The sequence below is a fragment of the Barbus barbus genome (assembly GCF_936440315.1).
Source record: "Barbus barbus genome assembly, chromosome: 27".
Taxonomy (NCBI): domain Eukaryota; kingdom Metazoa; phylum Chordata; class Actinopteri; order Cypriniformes; family Cyprinidae; genus Barbus; species Barbus barbus.
In genome coordinates, this window is record NC_136755.1 from 7,429,871 (window position 1) to 7,451,148 (window position 21,278).

Genomic DNA, 21,278 nt, shown 5'->3' on the forward strand with positions numbered 1-21,278 from the left:
CACCAACCATTCCCATGTTATTACGGTGTATCCATATAAATGGCCCACCCTGTAGTTCACGCTGCATCAGAAATTGAGAACCTATTGTTTTTTCTTTATATTCAAAACACTTTTAGACCTTTTTTTTTCTCAAAAAATAGAATGCATTTTATCTTTTGAACACTTGACATGAACACGAATGGAGATTTTTCATGATTTTATATATGTATCACTATTTCAAAGTAAAGGTCAGAACTCTCTCTCTGAGTCTGATGAGCACTCTTCTTACAAATTAACAAATTACAGTTGCCCTGTAAAATATTTTAAAAAATCAGTCACCAAATATGAAAACTAGAGTCTTTAAGCTTTCAAACAATATATAGTTTGTCAAGATTGCTTTTGGTTCAGACTAAGATATTACTGTTTAAATCATGTAATGGCAAGTGGGCCCACCGGTGGGCCCGTGACAGTTAACAGGTAAAAAATAATTAATTTTGGTGACATTTTTGACACAGTCCGACAATAATTTCTGACCCGGCACAACAGTATAAATAATCTGTTCTCAGCCAGGGGGCCAGGGCCCACTATGGGGCCTCAAGATGACTTAAAATAGTTTAAAATAAAACGAAATAAGCATTAAAATTAACTAAAACAAGTAAAAATCCAATATATTTCTTAGTATTTGGTTATTTGTTTTATAATGAATATACATCTTTCTAGTCATGCTAAGCTCTCAAATATTTTGGGTGAGTGGAGGAGGGCCTTGAAATAATGTTGTGGACAATAGTGAAGTCAAACATTTTGAGATCCACTGGTATAAATCAAATGATTAATTTTTGTTATTTAATTAGTTATTGATTGCATTCGAAGCAGGAAGTTTTACATCCAATCACATTCATGATGGTTGTAAATAAATCAGACAATTTAGTGATATCCCCGCAGTTGTGGTCTTGAGCCGTCTTAGTCTGAGACCAAGACAAGACCGATCTCGAGTACTACAACACTAATAAATATGGTAAGACAATAATTCAAGTATTTGAAAGATGTAGACATTGAATGTATTTTGGACCAAAGCAATGTTGCATTTCACTCAATGTGAAGCTTTTAAAATCTAACACAAGTATTGAGAAACTGGTCCTAGTGGTGAAACAGACCATTCCCTACACATGAAAAATGCATTCGGTGTGACCATGTGGAGTTATTGGATTTTTTTCTTTTAACCAATAGAATATGAATGAATGCTTAAGTGATTTCTTGTATCGTTAGAGGTGCATTTATGTAATTTAAGTTAAACTCTTCTATCAGACTTTCTACAAAGATGTTCACTTGACCATTGGCAGCCTTTGATCAGTAATTTAGTCACTTTATGATAGGCTACATTTGGAAATTTATTACAAATAGACAATCATTAGTCAATTATGTAACAACTGGCATAACACAATTGTCCACGGACATTTAAGTATAAAAGTAAATGGTCCATGACAAACAATGTTGTTTGGCTGAGGAGTGCGGCATTGAATGCTACATAATAACCCAGAGTCGTTTACACCGGGTTACGTGAATTCATTACAGATTCATTGTCAACATGTGCCAGACACCTTAAGATAGATCAGTGATAAATAGCAACAGTGAAAGTAGTGCAAATAGATCTCAAGCACTGGAAGAAAAGACTGAGGGCAAAACAATTATAAAGCTGTAAAACTATGTACAAGTAGGTGTAAAAATCATAGAAACGTTTCGACTAATGTTCTGACATTTTTCGGACCTGCTCTCCCGTTTATAAGAAAGAGTGTCAGACTTCCTGGAGAGGCACTTCAGGAAAAAAAATAGCTATTTAAAACCAAAGCTTCTGTTTGTTTTAAAACTAGCTGCCATTAGACTGCCTACTAAAATAACAGTTGGCTTCGATCAGGATTCTTTGAATAAATTGCAGATAGTGTGACCGAGAAATGTTTGTGTTAGCAATCCCAGGTGTTTGCATCTGAAAGCAGGCAGCGCTGCTGATGTTGGAGAAGCCTGGTCTTGACTGGTACTTCATGAAGTCAATACGATAGTCTTTTACTGCTCAGACTGAGGTTTAAAGTAATCTTCTGTCCTAAATACACTGGGAAGCTCTTGATGTTTTTGTGATTGCCTTCTTGGGCTAGCAGGTTTCTGTAAAAAAATAAAAATAAAAGAGAGGAAGGAAACATTTGTTACCAGTTGTAAAATGTTCAAGTATGCCAAATAATATGGCAGGCATGCATGTATAAAGAGCTCACATTTAAAAAACCTGGTACGGCCATTGTGCGGAAGAACTTTTTGAAGGTGCCTGGTAGGGTCCCAACTTCACCTTCGACTTGAGTTACTTGTTCCTCCATTGCACTGACATTGGCTCCAACCATTTTGACAAAGGCCTGAGAATTAGACAGTACACTTGAAACAACAACAACAAACATGTCCATTTGTCACCATGGTTTAAAGACAGCTTTTAAAGTTATTACCTCCAATTTGTCAATTTTTCGGTAAATCTCTCTCATCTCTTCAGATTTTCTTTGTATCTGTGGTAAGTTCTCATTGACCACCTGTGAGGTGTCGTTTCGAATCTATATATATAAAAAAATCTGTTAATGTCTTTGCAGGTTTGTCAGTTCAACGCCTTTGGTCACAGTGGTTATTAAAGCAGGGGTTTAAGGGGGCAACAGCAGGGTTCTGGGGGGGGGGGGGGGGTAGTTATTTATGGCAGTCAAAGTTAACTAACACTTTATAATGGAATCAAATTTGAATTGCATTTATTTGTTTATATATCTGCCATTTTTCTACTAGTGGATTTGGATACTTCATACAAAGGCCATTATTTTCTAGAATCTAGATAATATTTTAAGAATTTGCTTTAGTTCCAGTACAGTAACAATATACAGTACAAGCAATTTTTCACATAGATTTAATCTTGTACCATACTGATATAAAACTACAAAGAGAAAGAAAATCTATTCCAATAGTTGTTATTAACAACATGAAATGCATAAAATTTTACATCTCATTTTCCTAAACTGGGCTTCGTGAAGGAACTGCAGGGAGTTTGAGAGTTTAGAAGAATTAGGGAGAATCAATAAATAATTAATAATGCATTGCTATTGTGTGGATAATATGTAATCACAAATAATAAAAAAAACTACTGTAGTCTCATTATGAGTATTTTAAAAATTAGCCTACAAGTATTACATTTTTGGAATCTGATGTAATCAGTTGCTACCGAACTCTGAACATAACTTTGCTGCCTATATATTTAATCTGAGTTGTGCTTTTTTTCTAAATAGTTTGTCTACTCAGCTGTAATTTTCTTTATTTAGTTTTAGTAAGTGCGTTGCTTCAACATAAACCTGTTTTATTTCAGTTAGTTGCCAAAGCAACACCTGATTTAATTTCAGCTTCATTTCAACTGATGAAAAATTATTTTAAAAATAGTTTTTGTTTTAGTTAACAAAATTGCTTAGTGGTTAAATGCTGAATTTAAACATTTGCATGTCGTAAGTGTGGCTTTGCATTGAGCACTGTCTTAAGTAATTAGTTAAAACAACTTCAAAGAATGGCAGAAAAATATTGATCTTACCATATCAAGCATACCAACAAACTCATCGACTCTTGTCATCATTTCCTCCAGGCTTTTCTCCAAGCACAGGACCTGCAGAGCAAATACAGGACAAGAGTCAAGAAAAACCCATGATATACTGTAAATATAATGCTATTTAAACATATAGAAGGACAGACAGTTGCTTCACATACTACTTTGTAAAATAACAGAGGAGCATAAAGAATTCAAAAAGCAGTCGTGTGTCAGGAATTTAACATAATTCAGTCAGCAGCACAAAGAACAAGTCAGTCTTTCTTTATCCCATATCACACTTAGCAAATTAGGCCTGATAGAGGAACTACTCTGTGCTCCAACAAGACGAGTATACAGACTTTTAGTTGGTCATCAAAAAGTTCTCTCATTCTGACGGCACCCATTCACTGCAGAAAATCCACAGATGAGCAAAAGATGTAATGCTAAATTTCTCCAAATCTCCTGTATTCTCCATTAGTGAAGGGGCATCTACCCTCCTCAGCCAAAGCTAGAGAAGTTTTGAAGTAGAGAGTTTTGTTAGACAACCACTCACATGCAAAGTAACAGTGGTTTTAAATGTCTTAATATTGTCCTCCATTCAATTCTTTAAAAAAAAAGAAGAAGTTTTGCAATCATTTCCAGCCTAGTTAACACAACCTTTGTAGACGGAGTAATGGCCGAACCCAGGCTCATGTTCTTCAACAGAGCAGAAGTGCTAAAATCACATGATTTTCATCCCATGCATTGAAACAACTGACTTCAATTATCTTCATATGAACAGACATATGTTCAGGTTCTCATACTTTCTCAACCAAACATGGTTTAAAAAAATACAGAGATGTGGTATTATTGGTTTAACTTGATTCTCGGTCTACATACAGGACTTTGATGAGGACTGTACTTCTACAATTAGCATTACAAATAAAGTCATGTGAGGAATCTGATATTATACTCATGGGAGTAACTGAATACTGAAAGCCAACATGTCTAACGCACTTTAAATAAATATGGCTTATCCAAAGCTACTTACATGGCATTCAAGATATATAATTGATCAGTTTATAATTAACATAGACAAGCAGATAGATACAAATACTGAAACACTACCAGCTCACTGTGTTCACATTTTCAGACATGTCGATGCTTCAAGAAACCTACCTGCAAAGCTACAGCACTGTTAAAAGTTTTAGGCACTTGTGTAAAAATGCTGTAAAATGAGGATGCGGTCAAAAATAAAATGTCATAACGCCTATTAACTAAATTCATGGTTTGAGCATCTTTTGCGTTTAAAGCAGTATTTGCCATCGGTGCACTTGTGCATTGTTTTGTTTTTTCAGGGAGCTTTGCAGGTAAGTTTCTTAAAGCATCTTGGAGACGTTGTTCTCCACAGTTCTTCTGGATTTAGTCTGTTCAGTTTCTTCATGTCATTGCAGACAGACTGGATGGTGATCAGATCTCTGTGTGGAGCACTGGCTGTCGTCAGACAAAAATCTCACTGGATTATTACAATTAATGGCACAATGAATGTTTGGAAATATAAACTGATATTTCCTACTGACACACTACAGCAAAACATAGAAATAACTGACTTAAAACCATTTTGCAGCTGGTGAAAATAGTATATATAGTAATACTATATAAGATTCTTGTTTAAATGGATAGCAATAGCACATTTACAGTGGTGTGAAAAAGTGTTGACCTCCTTCCTGATGTTTTATTTTTTGCATGTTTGTCACACTTTAATGTTTCAAATCATCAAACTAATTTAAATATTAAATCAAAGATAACACAAGTAAACACAACATGCAGTTTTTGAATGAAGTTTTTTATTATGAAGGGAAAACAAAATCCAAACCCACATGGCCCGGTGTTAAAAAGGTGTTAAAAAGTGCTTGCCCCCTGAACCTAATAACTGGTTGGGCCACCCTTAGCAGCAACAACTGCAATCAAGTGTTTGCAATAACTTGCAATGAGTCGGTTACAGCGCTGTGGAGGAATTTTGGCCACTCATCTCGGCAGAATTGTTGTAATTCAGCCACATTGGAGGGTTTTCCAGCATGAACCGCCTTTTTCAGGTCATGCCACAGCATCTCAATAGGATTCAGGTCAGGACTTTGACTAGGCCACTCCAAAGTCTTCATTTTGTTTTTCTTCAGCCATTCAAAGGTGGATTTACTGGTGTGTTTTGGATCATTGTCCTGCTGCAGAACCCAAGTTCGCTTTAGCTTGAGGTCACGAACAGATGGCCGGACATTGTCCTTCAGGATTTTTTGGTAGACAGCTGAATTCATGGGTCCATTTATCACAGCAAGTCTTCCAGGTCCTGAAGCAGCAAAACAGCCCCAGACCATCACACTACCACCACCATATTTTACTGTTGGTATGATGTTCTTTTTCTGAAATGCTGTGTTACTTTTACGCCAGATGTAACGGGACACACACCTTCCAAAAAGTTCAACTTTTGTCTCGTCAGTCCACAGAGTATTTTCCCAAAAGTCTTTGGGATCATCAAGATATATTTTCTGGCAAAACTGAGACAAGCCTTTGTTCTTCTTGCTCAGCAGCGGTTTTCGTCTTGGTTCTCTGCCATGCAGGCCATTTTTGCCCAGTCTCTTTCTTATGGTGGAGTCATGAACACTGACCTTAACTGAGGCAAGTGAGGCCTGCAGCTCTTTAGATGTTGTTGTGGGGTCTTTTGCGACCTCTTGGATGAGTCGTCGCTGCGCTCTTGGGGTAATTTTGGTCGGCCGGCCACTCCTGGGAAGGTTCACCACTGTTCCATGTTTTAGCCATTTGTGGATAATGGCTCTCACTGTGGTTCGCTGGAGTCCCAAAGCTTTATAAACTTTTCCAGACTGATAGATCTCAATTACTTTCTTTCCCATTTGTTCCTGAATTTCTTTGGATCTCAACATGATGTGTAGCTTTTGAGGATCTTTTGGTCTACTTCACTTTGTCAGGCAGGTCCTATTTAAGTGATTTCTTGATTGCGAACAGGTGTGGCAGTAATCGGGCCATGTGGGTTTGGAGTTTGTTTTCCCTTCATAATAAAAAACTTCATTCAAAAAATGCATGTTGTGTTTACTTGTGCGATCTTTGATTAATATTTAAATTTGTTTAATGATCTGAAACATTAAAGTGTGACAAACATGCAAACAAATAAAAAAAATCAGGAAGGGGGCAGTGACGCTTTTTCACACCACAGTATGCTTAACTTGTAGTATGTCCAAATCACAGATGTGCTAATATTTAGAAGAACAGCATACTATCTTACGTAATAATATAGCTGTATAATATAATATATATATTTTTTTTCTGTCCTGATTTGATTTATTTATTTTTGTGTGTGTGTAGAGTATTATTGGTGTTTGGGCATTATTATATATTAAGCAGGCACAGCATTCTTGTTCCCTTACCTCTTCCTCCGCGTTGGCTCTGATATAGGAGGAGTAAGTGATGGCGGCGTGTCTCAGGAGCTCGTCGTCTCGTGTCTGCTCCGGCTGGGCTTCTCCGGCTGCTGAGCTCGGGCTCTGGGCCACTGCAGCGCCGAAGCTCGGGCTCTGAGACACAGTGCCGCTGCTCAGGGCCTCGCTCAGCATAGACAAGCTGCTGGCGCTCTGGGACACGATGCCGCTGTCTCTGCTCACCTCCGCGCTGGACTCCTCCAGCGGTGACAGCACTGCTGCCGCCCTGTCAAAGCGATGCTCCATGTTTCGCTGTCCGCTGCACTGCTCTTGTTTATGTGGAAGTGAACGCAGAGCAGCATGTGCGCATGCGCGGGTTTAACACCAATCAGAGAACGGCTCGGCCACATGCTGGTCATGTGACATCAAGGGTCTAACTTAAAAAACACAGTAGATAGATTGTTAAAATATTAATTTTATATTATGTAATTATTAAATTATGAGTTTTATAACTATATATTTATAATTTTGGATAAAAGCGTCTGCTAAATGACTAAATAAATAAATAATTTTATTTTAGATTAGCTGACATTGGCGTTTCCTGTCCAATGATGATAGGCCTATATGTGACCATGGACCACAAAACCAGGGTCAAATTTTCGAAATTGAGATTTCTACATCATCTGAAAGCTTTCAAATAAGCTTTCCATTGATGTATGGTTTGTTGTGATAGATTCCAGATTTTCAAATAGTTTCATCTCAGCCAAATATTGTCCTGAGGGTGCAAAAAAATCAAAATACTGAGAAAATCGCCTTTAAAGCTAGTTCTTAGCAATGCATATTACTAATCAAAAATTAAGTTTTGATATATTTACAGTAGGAAATTGACTAAATATCTTCATGGAACATGACCTTTATCTTTTTAATATCCTAATGATTTTTGGCATAAAAGAAAAATGTATAAGTTTGACCCACACAATGTATTGTTGGCTATTGCTACAAATATACCCATGCTACTTATGACTGGTTTCGTCATCCAGGGTCATATAAAAAATTATTTTATTTAAAATTATTAGTGAAAGATAGAATAGAATGAGCTTTTGTTCACGCAACACAAAAGAAATGTGTTTATTTTTAGGAGCTCATACACATCGCCATGGGAATAGATCTCTGATCCTTGGTCATAAAAAAAGTAATTAAACAACAACAAAATGCATTTTATCCATCTCTGAATTTTATTATGCAATTTTAAAAAACGACTTGACATCAGTAAAAACAATATAGACAATATTCACATGTATTGAAAAGGCTTTAAACTACCAGTTTAAATGTGGTTTTACTGCCTGACTAATATATTGAGCATTGAGGATAATTTAGACATTGAAATTGATTGCGTTAAACCATAAATATGACACTGAAACTGTCCTGACATGACTGATTTAAGACATAATCTGTTGTACCCTTTTTCTTTAGTAATGTGCTTTTTAGCTCGTCCTGTTTTGGATTTATTTTAATTTTATTTATTGTTAATGAATACACATATAGACGAACCAAGCCATCAACAGTGATATGAATGAAAAAGTATTGATGCCAAACAAAGAATGTGATTTTCAGCAAAAGAGACGCAGTTCAGGCAGTGACCAGCAGATAGCGACTCACAACAAATGTATTTCTACTCGTGTTATTCCAGGTCCTTGCTTTTACCAAAGTGAACATATTTCCAGTGGTCAGATCCAAATACTTAGTCTGTTTGAGTGAAGTATGTCTGTAGGAGGGGCAGTAAGGCACAAACATGGTGAATATGAAGGTAAGTCTTTGTTCATGAAGATAAAAACAATGCAGTCAACCTTAAAAGCAAAAGAAGGTACATCCACAGTGGTTTTAAATTATATACAAAAATGATTCTACAGGCTCTCTCTCTATAAACAAAATTATATAAACTGAGTTCCCACTGTATAACAGGCTGATATAAGACATGGTCATTTAATACCTGAAGTTTGACTGGACTTAAAGGGACAGTTCTCCAAAAAAAAAAAATCTTTCACTCAACCTCAAATGTTCCAAACCTGTATGAGTTTCTTCTGTTGAACACAAAAGAAGATTCTTTGTAGAACGTTGGTGACCAAACAGTTAAATAAAAAATTATTGGCTACCGTCAACTGTTTGGTTCTTCAAAACATCTTTCAACAGAAGAAACAAACTCGTACATGTCTGGAAACAAACCTAATTTTTTTTTTATTATTTTGGGGTGATCTATCTCTACTATGAGACAGCATTCTGTTCTGTTGTGGGGCTTTGAGTGGAGGTCAGAGGTGAGGCTTCAGTAACAGTGAGGTGACAGAAAATGTGTGTACGGACTAAACACAGAGAGAACCAACAGACTCGCATTCCGCTGGACTCCCGAAGTCAAAAGGTCTTCAAGATGACATTTAAGTGTGAAATACCTATATTTGATGACCCATTACACTCCACTGCAGTCCAATAAACCAGAAACCAAGTCAAATGAAACCCTACAAGACCAAAGTCAACATGATAGTTAACGTCTTACAGCAAGTGATATTTTAACCGAGATGATCTTATCTAAACAAATTTTCCACAATTTCAAAAAAAGCCTTTTTTGAATGCTGACACAAGTGATATTCATATATTTGGAAACCAACATTCTGAGGGTATCTGCCAAATAGTAAATTTAGTGCATACAAATGTACTAAAGATACAGCAGATACATATTTATCACAAAAAATCATGATAATTAATAATAATACTATTCAGTTATTAACTTGGATTGGGCAAGGCAAACAAAAGTTTGTGTTTCTGATTAAGTGTAAATTCATTTTGGCATTTGGCAACTAGCTTTTCTATTACACCGGGGGCAAATGTTTGTTTTCAGATACAAACCGTAATCTAAACCCAATTTCTGGTCCCAAGAGATATTTAGGTAACATGATTAAAATTAACCTCTAAACAAGAACTGAGAAACACTGATAGACAAAGACAAAAAAAAAGCTCTGCTTAGAAAAACAGACACATACCACTTAATCTGAAACATTTTTGACATTACAACACAGGGAAAGCAAACATTTAAAAGAATAAAATTGCAGATATTGTTTCTGTTAAATTATTCATTTTCCGAAACCCTTGAAGTTTGGTGAGGTTCAAAGTCAAGTCTGATGTCCCAGGCTGAAAGGCAGAGTCTCTGGGACGGCTGGATTTTATGTGACTGTATGTATTATAAAGTGATGACTGTGCCATCCTCCTCCACCCCTCCTCTGGGTAAAACCAGGCTGTGACGGGGGTCTGTCCTCAGGCTGCTGAGGATTTTGTGTAGGCTGCCGTTGCTCTCCCGCATGGCGGGGTTGCTGCTGTGGTAGGGGTGGTGTTGGAGGGTAAGGTCCTTGTGCAATTTGTAACTCAAATTATTGTGCACTGTGCCGTTAAAGCTCGGTTGAGAGTGGAAAGAGGCTGTGGACACGGTGGATGGCGGCCTCGTTTGGGGTCGTGTAGGGGGGCTGGGAGGGGTCACGGTGGTCATTTGTGTCTGGGACCGGGATGCAGTTGAAGCCACCGAGGCATTGGAGCGCCGTGATGGCCGCTTCATGTTGCTCTCAATTACGATGTCCGACTCCTCGTCACTCTCCAGATCCTCTGGATTGTAGCCATGAAAGATGGCAGTAGCACCGGTGGGAGCGGTGATGGCGGGGTATCCCACCGAACCACTGCTGTCAGATGACTGACCCGAGCTGCCCGAGATACGACTGCTGCGCACCACATTGTTGCGCTGGTTCACCGGCTTCACGGTCACAATAAGGTTGTGGCTGTTTGCGATCATCATGTCAGTCACCTGGTCCAACATTTTTCCTGTTACCTCGATGCCATTGACCTCTAAGACCTCATCGTTGACGGCCAGCAGGCCCGTGCTCTCAGCCAGGCCTCCAGGTACCATACGGGAAATGAAGATACCTGGGACCTTTTCCAAGCCGTGGGGCGTGACACGGACACTGGTTCCATCACGGATGTAGAATCCCAGGGGCTTGTCCGAGCCATGCCGGTAGAGCCGAACTCTCCGGTGAGATTCAGGAAGGATGTCCACGTCAATAATGGATGACACGGGACGGAAATCCTGAGGCATGCCAATGCGGATGTGGGGCCGTTTGCGGTTCAGGTCATTGCGAAGGGTGACCACAGCTTTCTTTTTCCGGGTCAGAGTGCTGGTGCCAAAGTTGCTGTAGTCAACCTCTTCTGCAAGAGTAAACAAGAATGACAACTGTTAATACTTTTGCATTTGACGCTTAAGCCTCAAGTATGTACAGAAACATGGTAAAGCAAGAGATTGGATCAGTTTGTTAAACTTCAGCCTTAGTACTTTTGGAAAGTAAAACTTCACATGAAGTTGATGAGAACAAGCATGCAAATCTAATCAGACCTGCCGGACGGTTTATACCCCTCAGATGCTCCATGGATTATGATGTAACATGCTTTTTCTGGCAAGTTAAATCAAAACATGAGGCCACTTTTGAGGCCATCATTACAAAAACGTACCCTCAACTAGTAAAAGAACACAACGGTCTCTGTTGAAGGTATTCAGCAGAGATGAAGGTATCTGCATGTTCTGATGCACGCTGATAAGTGCTGTAAGAACTCCATGTTACTGGAGCACGTAGATTAAGAGATCAAGTGTAATCACAAGTCCTACTGACACAACACATCTTAAAACAGAAATGCATTATTGAGATGCCCCCATAGGGACGGGGTGAGGTACTTGTGAGGCTAATGATAGAATATAACTTGAGGAGCACAGAGTGTTTTAATAAGACTTCTCTTTGAACACTAACATAACCTGCTTTAAAAACATCCCCCTCTGTGCTGAGTCAGACAGCAACCACACCTGGACTGTTCGTTGTGGATATAAGGTATAGTTTCCAGTGCAAGTTTAATTGACTTCCCAGAATGAGTTCTCCGGGAAATACAGGCAAGAAAATGCCCACCTTCTGTTCAATTACTCTCAAATCAATTTTTAAAAATGCTTTTACAAAGCTTCCGAATTTTCCTCAAAGCATCCAGCCACAGTTGTTCTTAGTTTGGCTCTTTGGCGGCCTGATTATTTTGATTGAGTCCAGACAGGCTTTTATTATGTCCTGGAATTTCAGCCACAACTGCAAGTCTCTTGATAGGAAACACATTGAAGTGTTTCTGCTTCTGGCCTTCATTAGGAGGGTACTGTTCTCCAAATGTCCACCCTCAACTGTCTTCTGAGAAGAACTTTGAACATCTAACGGAACATGTAGGAACTTGGGGACTGGTGAAAGGTGTAGTTTTTAAGTAAGCAAATACAAAGTTGATCCTGGAAGCTGGGACTTGGGGCAATGAATGTGTTTTTTTAGGTTTGCCTGGCAGATACTAGACTCCACTGGATTTTCCATTCTGTCTCCCGGTGACCAGTACGGGCTGGTATCGGCACAGACCCAATGTGGATTCTTTAACCTCCAATGGGACTAAGAGTAAGGGCAAGCCACTAAGTCACCAAGCCTAAACTACTTCTGACAGAGTAATCCTCACTGCACTGATGCATGATGGGAAAACAAATTCAGCTCAGTGATCAAAGGACAGCTGGCTGTTTCCAGACATTTCCAGGGGAAAGTGAATGGCCCAGTGCCTACCAGACAGAAAACAAAGTCTACAGGTTCAAGAAAGGCAACAATATTGCCCAAGGAGGTTTCATTAATTGGCAGTTTTCAAAAGAGAGGGATGTTGAGTCAATAGCTGATGAACAACATGCCCAAATCATTATTTCATACATACTTTCATACAAACAAATGTTGCAAACCACAATCCACAAATCTGTTCTTTAAAGGTTTAGGCACTAAATGGTGGAAATTTGGGTTATGAGCATGTCTACAATACTAACTTGAGGGCAAAACTTTATTTTTATTTTTGAAAAACAATTTTCAAACCATAATTAGTCTTGTGGATGCAAACCCCTACAAAAAGCTAAGGACTTGATGGCCTTATCTCAGTGGCCAGAATTGCCATGATATTTAGCCACTCCTGTAAGTAACATATCCAGAAAATCACCTAAACATGCATTATAGGGGTCATGAACTGAGAAAACAAAATTCTTTAGACATAAGAGGTCATTGTACTACAAGTTTCAGAAATCAAAACTTTGTCGTTAGTCTAAAAACAGCTTATATTGAAGGCAGTCTGCCAAAACGACAGCTTTTGGAATGTTCCTACAGGGCTCCAGACCAAAGACGCCTTTCCACTGCACTCGACATTCGGACACGTCTGTCACATTTATCCCCCTAGTGGCAGGCGCACATAGCTTTCAAACTGGTTCTGCACCAACCGTTATCTTGGCATATTCACCATGGTAAAATTAATGATTTTAATGGATACAATTAATGTATTGTCACAAAACAAATGACCCCCAAAATAAAAACATAGTAGGTTTAATGGGGCTAATCAACGTAAATAATGATTTAATAATTATAGAATAATTATTTCTGCCATAATTATTCTAAAGCATCATTTTACAGAAATAGTGTTTAAAGAATAATATTAAAGTGAACAAAATATTGGTAATTCTAACCTTACGGTCATAGTTTTTAATAGCATACAACACATTCGGTCGGGCGGTTGCATACGGTCTAGCCGCAGAAGTTCAAATAGTTTAACGCATCCGAAGCTCAAATCGGATCCTAATTTTCCGCATAAGCATATGATCGGAACTCCATGCAGCTACCGCACTACTCTCCATTGGAAATGAATGACTTCCGGTCTGTCGCTTGTCGTAGATAGTGGAAAGGCAGTTTATCATTTGAGAGCAAATGATATAATTTTATAATTACACTGTTGCCCCACCCTTACACCTACCCATACCACCCTAACCTTACCCATATCCCACCTCAATAGCAGCAAAAGTGTTCTGCAATACAATATGACCACAATAAGTACACTGTACTTATTTTTTTGATGCAAGTACATAGTAGTTAAGGCCACCTAATATAAAAAGTGACATAGAAAATGTATATATTCCACTCTTATTAAATGTACCATTATTCTTCTATAGTATTATATATAGAACTTCAGTGATTGTGTGATTTAGGGGGATTTCAAAAAGATTGAAACTAAAAGACGATGCTGTGCTGCCTATTTTGGATCCGACAGTAATGTCGCAACAAAAGTGTGTGAGTAACTGTTTTCATTACGTGGTCTTATCTTACAGATCGTTTGATATGTATTGAGTCATTTATGTGTTTTAAACCTAAATCACAGCAGTGTCCATCTGAGGAATGAATGTACGCTATTAGCCAATCACAGCAGTGGGCGTTTACTTTCAAGTCTACAATCCGCCATGTCGATTCAAATAGAGCGTTCTGCTAAGGGGGGAAAAAGCAGGATAGAAAATAGCCTATTACTTCTAAATTATGATGTTTATGTAAAAATCTTGATAACATTATAACTGGACCTCAGAGAACATTACAAAATAAAAAACAAAGGCAGTTCATGACCCCTTTAAAATAAGACAGCATTGTTGAGATGAAGGCACAGAGAGATTAGGCAAACAAGGCCTACAAAAAGTTAACTCTGCCCACAGAAAGCAGAGAAAGAATTTCTCATTTGCTGTAATTCAGAAATAGACAGCTCAAATGAAAACAGTAATGTTTCAATGATGTGCCTGGCACTGCAGTCACCTGACTAGGCTCTATAAGAAGGGGCCCAGTCCCAGTGTCAGGGGTCACTGGCGATGTGGTAGGAATAAACCCTACATTCCTCCGCCACAGTGCCTCAACTAGGAATGCAGAAGTTGTTTCACAACTTAACCGAGATGACCCACAACATGTTTGAAGCATAATTCATCAGTTGACCGTAGCGGTACGATCCCCCTCAGTCACCCATGGGTGGGTGTGGGAAAGAGGAGTGGGTGAGGTCTCAGGCCTTTGTTCATGTCGTCCCACCTCTCGTTAACTTGCACACCGAAAGGTTCCCTTTTCAAGTTCTGTTGGATTTTTTTTACAAATGCTCATAAAAGCAGGACTCAAAAGAGTTTTACGACCAATCATTATGCCTACCAACACAGTTTATTTTCCCATTTTCTCCTGCATTTCCTACTGTGTTTTCTGGAGAAACTGCCAATGCGATCCACTTTCCTATTTCCAAAACACCCTGCCCAAATTCCTGTCTTGGTTCTATTATTTATGCTTGCTGTCACTGTCGTGCTGGTGAAGAATGCTCTTGGTGGGAGTCATCCACCGAAGCCATGAGTGAATAAAGTGATGTGCATTACCACTGAGTGACAGCGAACACAATTCTGCATGACAATACCTTGCCTGTGAGGCCAACCAGCTCGCGATGAGAAGACTATATAGTACCCTGACAAACAGGACATCGATTTCCATAACATCATCAAACTACCAGGAGAAAGAAAGGGAACTCTAACGTGAACGGCATAGATTATGCGATTATATACATATAAAGCAGACACAGGTACTTCAAGGGTTCACCGCAGTGCAGAATCAGGGGTAATGGCTCTCAGACAGAGCCCCCTGGGAGAGTCTGTCTGTGTTTGCTTTAAACCGTCGCACTCAAATTTCCCTGGACGAATGGAGCAATGGCTTTTGGCTTCTCTCTGTACCCTGAGAGAGATTAAAGGAGGAAGCCCCTCCTTCACGGGTGCACACTCAGCAGAGCTCTCTGTGCAGGCTCCTACACACCCCTAGGTTTTTAACTTGTGTTACCCACAGTGCACTGACATACACATCTGGGAGAAGTTAGCAGGCAGCGGTAAAGGGTGGAGACTGTGACGGGAGATTCAGTTCCCTTGCCATCTTTTTGCGATGTTGCATAAGAACTGCTTTTAACAGGTAGACAAACTACGAAAGTTGTTTTAGACATTCCACCAAGTCTACCCTGGTAAAGAAGGAATCCAGCTCAAATATACAGGTTGTACTTCCACTGTGCAATTCACATGCAGCTCTGCACATAAACCATCTCTACGCGAAAACATATGCTCAGTGTTTAACCTTGTTCTCCACCCCCCATATGTTCTGCAAGTGTGGCCAAGTTTAGGACATGACTGCCAAGAGTCCTTTAGGCCCAACACATAACTAAGCATGTCCTATCATTACATGACGTAATCACTGCAGCTGCCAGTATGTAACGTCCACAGAAATGTAAATAAAAGCTATTACCAGTGATCACATAAAGCACTGAGGTTGAAAGTAAATGTTTGGTTATGAAGTGTGTGCAGGGCTAACAAAAAGATGTGGGGAACGGAGGAAGACAGTCAGGAAGCAGAACATGGTTCAGGATGCACTGGTTGCCCTCTTCACGCTGTGGTGTGTGTTGGTGATGAGTAAGAGGAAACTGATCAGTTTCAGCCCTCATGAACAAAGACAAAAGATTGCCCAGGTTGAAAACTGTTAATTTGATTCTGTATGAGAAAGATACTTGCTTTTGCTGGGGTCTCCAGACCTAGTAACAGGATCAAAGCTGATGTGACCCTTAAAGGAACAGTTCACCCAAAAATTTAAAATTATCCCATAATTTACTCACCCTCAAGCCATCCAGCGTATGATGTAGGACATAGACATAATTAAGGCACAATAATAATAGGCACATTTTAAGATGGATACGAACACAGATCTACAGAATAGCCAAACAATTCAAGAGACGCATTAATTCTCACCTTTGTTTCCACTATACCTACGTCATATGTCGTAACTCATGAACGCAGTAGTTGCAGGAAGTCAGTGATAAAAGGCATTAATTTACCCACTGGAGTCGTATGGATTACTTTTATAATGGATGGATGTGCTTTTTGGAGCTTCAGAAACTCAGACACCATTCAATGCCATTACAAAGTTGGAAAGAGTCAGGATATTAGTTAATACATCTCTGATTGTATTCGTCTGAGAGAATATACACCTAGGATGGCTTGATAAAATAGGCAAACAATTGCCATAGATTTAGATTAAAAGAGGGACCTAAGCCATTTGCAAGGATACTTAGAGGGGATGGGATGCTTTTGACTTGGCAACTAAGCAACCGCTCAGAATACAAAAGAAACTGCATAGCAACACCCTGGCAATGACCTGCAGATCCCTGGCATTGTGGCACCACTCTTTATACATAAGTTTTTTTATTGCTTCACTGTGGTAAGGTGACACTTTGGTGTATTTTGCAAATAATGCAATGCCAATAAAATGATATATTAAAAACCAACCCAGGCACATTCTGTGCAAATAGATGAGGCAATGATATCCTAAAACTCCCTTTAATCCCCAGAGGTCATGCGGTGTGCGTTTGACTCATCAGTGATGAGCGGGTGAGTCCTCATCTGGCTCTGACCTCATCCTGCATTTGAGATGATCCCAACCCCCCAAACAAGCTGTTAAGTGAGACGTTCCAGATCTGCTCTCTAATCTCTCACTGTCACGGGTGACACCAAACAGCACCGGGTTGCAGGAATGAGAGAGGATTAAGGTGTTAAAGACACCCGCAATCTGTTCCTTTAAAGCTGTTTGTGGAGGAAAGAAAAACTAAGCTAATCAGATAAACAGGGTGAAAAGATTCCTTGCACCCAAGTCGAGCTAAGTAACTTCTAGGGAAATGCATTTAGGTTGAAGTAGATGCAGACCACTTTTGATAAAAAAAATAAGTAAATTGCACAAATACATTGGGTATTCTGGTTAGCTTTGCAACTTTGTAGTCAATTTGTTTTACTAACCTTAACAGTCTACTAATGCTCTACTAGTACTCTAATGAGAGTTAGTTGACATGTAGTTACTCATAGTTAGCAGAAAGTACAAAGTGGATTATAGAAATAAAGCAAGTGTTTACTACTTAAAATTCAAAATTGATTTGAATTTTCTTAGTCATAGATTCTTTAATTCACGAGCACACTGATCAACAGAAAAATACAATTAGTTTTCATAATCTTTCACCTTGATCTGCCTCTGAAATTATTTTTCTTTTTATTTGGTCACCAATCCTTACTATTTTTTTCAACCACTTTCCTTTATTTACCTGTCATATAGAGACCACTTTTCACTCACAAATGGATCAAGTCCAGCCCTATCTTTTTTGTTGAAAATCCTGTTTGAATCTAAAATATGTCATGTTTCAGAACTAAAATGTGTCACATGAAATGTATTATTAACTTTAATACCCATACAACCATGGTACCATTTTTAGTCATTCAAATATTATACCATCATTCTTTTGGCATTTCATAAAGCTTAAGATTTTGCTTGAGAATAGTCACATGTATAGGCTATTGCAACTATTCAACTAAAATGTCCTTTCGTAATAAGCCAAATAAATAAATAAAATGTAAATGGATGTTGGTAACTACAGTAACTACATAACTTGACTGTATCATCTTCTAAAAAGGATGAACTATTCACAATGCAAGGCAAAAACAATGTTGAGAAACCAATGATGAAAATGATTCCAAACCACAGCAAAAAAATGCTTTCACTGCAATTTGCTTTTCTGCAGAGTCTACGCTTTGAATTATGCTGCGGTTTATGAGAGAAAAATGATGCTGCAGTCTTTTCATAAATAATAAGAAAATGCTGCATTCATGGCAAGTTAGAACTCCTGAAAGAATACGTTTCTTCGTGTTTACTTCTGGTGAGGGTCTGAAGTCACATTCCCACAGAGACTTGCAGGTAAAGTATTAGGAGTCTTTAAGTAAAAGATTTAACACAAATATTTTTTGTTTTGTTTTTAAGATGCAAGGAGTGTCGGCCACACGAGGCAGTCATGCCTCATCAGGGCGAGCGTCTTTCTTCCTGTTGTTATTGAGAAAGTGTTTCGAAGGTCTGGGCAGGTTGAGGCTGGTCTTCCACACCTGTACTCAACACACACCCTTTCACAACCCACTTCCTGAATGAGATCTGCTGAAATGTGTGCCAAGATCTCAGATTCCACCTCGCTCCGCTGCCTCTGTTTGCCATGATGACCCTCACATGTAGACACGTCTAGCACATAACACACACTCACTCACCCACACACACACACAGATGAGGCCTAACTACATTAAAAACAGATACTGGGCTTCAGAAAGCCAAAGTAATCTTTCTTCACCTAATATTTTGATAAAAAGCAACAAATTATGAATGAACTAAGAAATATAAAAATGAAACTTGTTCCATCATAAAAACATAATGACACCTCATGGTCACACAGTCTTGCTACAGCAAGTTCAGCCAGAGGCCCTATCAAACGCTTAAAGCTGTCAATTTCTCCACAGGAACAGCATCTGGTTTAACTGGCTTCTCCCACATTCACAGCTGAACTCCTCACCCGCACGGCAGCAGAGATTTGCAGGTGGCCCACAGATTTCTGCTGAGAGATGGATCTGTTTTGACCTCAAAGCCGGTCAACTGAATCCAGAGCTTGCAAAATTTCTAAATCCCTGGTACTCGTCAGATTTTGGTAGCCCGAAAATTAATTTAATTAGCCCAAAAAAAAAAAAAAAAAAAGACAATTTTGTTTTTAAATATAGAAAATCAGATAAGTCTAAATGTCAATCAAAAACATTTTCAATACACAAATATCAATGAAAGAATTTTATTTGAATTTTGAAAAATCAATTTAAGGCAATTTATGAACCTTTTTAAAGAGCTGCACAAGTCAAATGAACACTGTATGAGTGGGGTTGGACAATGTCTACTCTATGGTAACATTTTAAGCCATAAAATGACATGATTTACAGTTTAGATACAAGTTTTCACACACAAAAAAAATCTTATAACATGGCATTTCAGCTTTTAAACCATTTTTTTTGAAAAGCGACAAGTCAAACATTATATTAATTTAAAACATAAATATTACTGTCTTTAATTGTTTCGATTTTTAGAAGGCACATTAAATTTTCACATTTACAACTATGTTTGCTGCATAAAACATGGGAAGATGTTCGCATTGATCTGAACATAAGATAGGTACATTGGAAATGCAAATTCACTCTCTGCCACGAGGTGGCGCTTTAGGGGCAAATATAGCGGCTTCTCCGGTAATGGCTGTACACAAAGCAGCACCGCGCTCGCATACGCTGCTTTATCAGCCGTTTTATAGGCATGATGAAATGAAAATGCCAACGACACGTTTCTGAGGACAGATGGTACATCGGCACCGTGTTTTGACTTGGAAATGTGCAGTGCTCATTTCAGTCATTCAATGACATCATTGCCTTTTGAAGTTTAATTGTCTTTCCGTCCCCAACTGTAAGACCTCTTGAAATTGTAATTAAGATGTTTCTTATACCATTTAACGTATTTAAAACTTTGTATGACCTTCAATTTTATACAAGCAAATTGAGAGTTTTTAAGGGAGCCCTGTATTTAAGTTATCCTGTTGGGTAGGGCAGTGATACATTTTGTTAGCTCTACTGGAAAACGCAATAGCCCCGGGACGTCAGGCTAGCGATTTTACGAGCCCTGGAATCTGTTATCTAACAAAGAGTTACAGACTAAATCAAAATCATTTGGTAGACGACACTAATGAACCACCGTATTTTGATGTAAATACTCTGGTTCAAGATGCAGGTTCAAGAAACTAGAGAATTGCTACCATCATCACAGTTGTGCTTGGTCGTTATTGTGCCCTTAGGTTAGGTAACACACAAATTACCTAACCTAAGGCTACTTAGTAGAGACCGCCCCACTAATCAGTGGACTGTAAAGCAACTGGAGATAAAAGTCTTTGCTAATTGGCAAGCGACAACTTAACACATTCAGCTGAGTATTTCAGACACAGCAGCCAAACAGAAAAGGCTTCAATGCATTGATCCTGTTTGTAAAGGCCTTGCAGGTTTGAGGATTATTTTTGTTGTTGCTTTCTTAAGTCAGATGACAGCAGAATGTGAGAATTATGATGTCCCAAATCAAACTATTAATAGAGCTTTTCCATACAACTGTTTCCAATACTGATAAGAAATTTTCTTGAGCAGCAAATTGGAAAATCAGAATGATTTCTGAAGGATCATGTGACATTGAAGACTGGAGTAATGATGTTGAAAATTCAGCTTTGCACCACAGTAATAAATAATTACATTATCTATTACAACAGAAAACAGTTGAATGAAAATAATATTTCATAATTTTACTGTATCTTTCATCAAATATATACAGTCTTGGTGGGCAAAAAACAGTCTTCAGATGCCAAAGTTTTGTACATAATTTCATGCAAGGTACATGTAATGAGACGCAGGCCAGTATATTTCCCTCCTTCGTCACTTTTTGGCTGTCAGCAGCTGAGAGTAGAACTGGGACCGTGCCAATCAGATCAATGTAAATGAC

At 38.6% G+C, this 21,278-nt stretch overlaps 2 protein-coding genes across 2 annotated transcripts in view; both read right to left on the reverse strand.

The window, feature by feature from the left end:
• Positions 1 to 792: 792 nt before the first annotated feature.
• Positions 793 to 7,335, reverse strand: LOC306847145 (biogenesis of lysosome-related organelles complex 1 subunit 4-like). Its single transcript, XM_079380945.1, has 5 exons — positions 6,982 to 7,335; positions 3,572 to 3,643; positions 2,463 to 2,564; positions 2,241 to 2,375; positions 793 to 2,133 (listed from the first exon to the last, which is right to left on the reverse strand). Exons 1-5 carry the CDS (start codon positions 7,273 to 7,275, stop codon positions 2,038 to 2,040), a joined length of 699 nt encoding a protein of 232 aa, XP_079237071.1. The 5' UTR covers positions 7,276 to 7,335; the 3' UTR covers positions 793 to 2,037.
• An 847-nt stretch (positions 7,336 to 8,182) lies between these two features.
• LOC306847170 (partitioning defective 6 homolog gamma-like) overlaps positions 8,183 to 21,278 on the reverse strand; it is a 44,886-nt gene continuing 31,790 nt past the window's right edge. Inside the window, exon 3 of the mRNA XM_079380975.1 lies at positions 8,183 to 11,208. Coding sequence (XP_079237101.1) covers positions 10,199 to 11,208 — 1,010 coding nt within the window. The 3' untranslated portion in view covers positions 8,183 to 10,198. The remainder of the gene's footprint in view (positions 11,209 to 21,278) is intronic.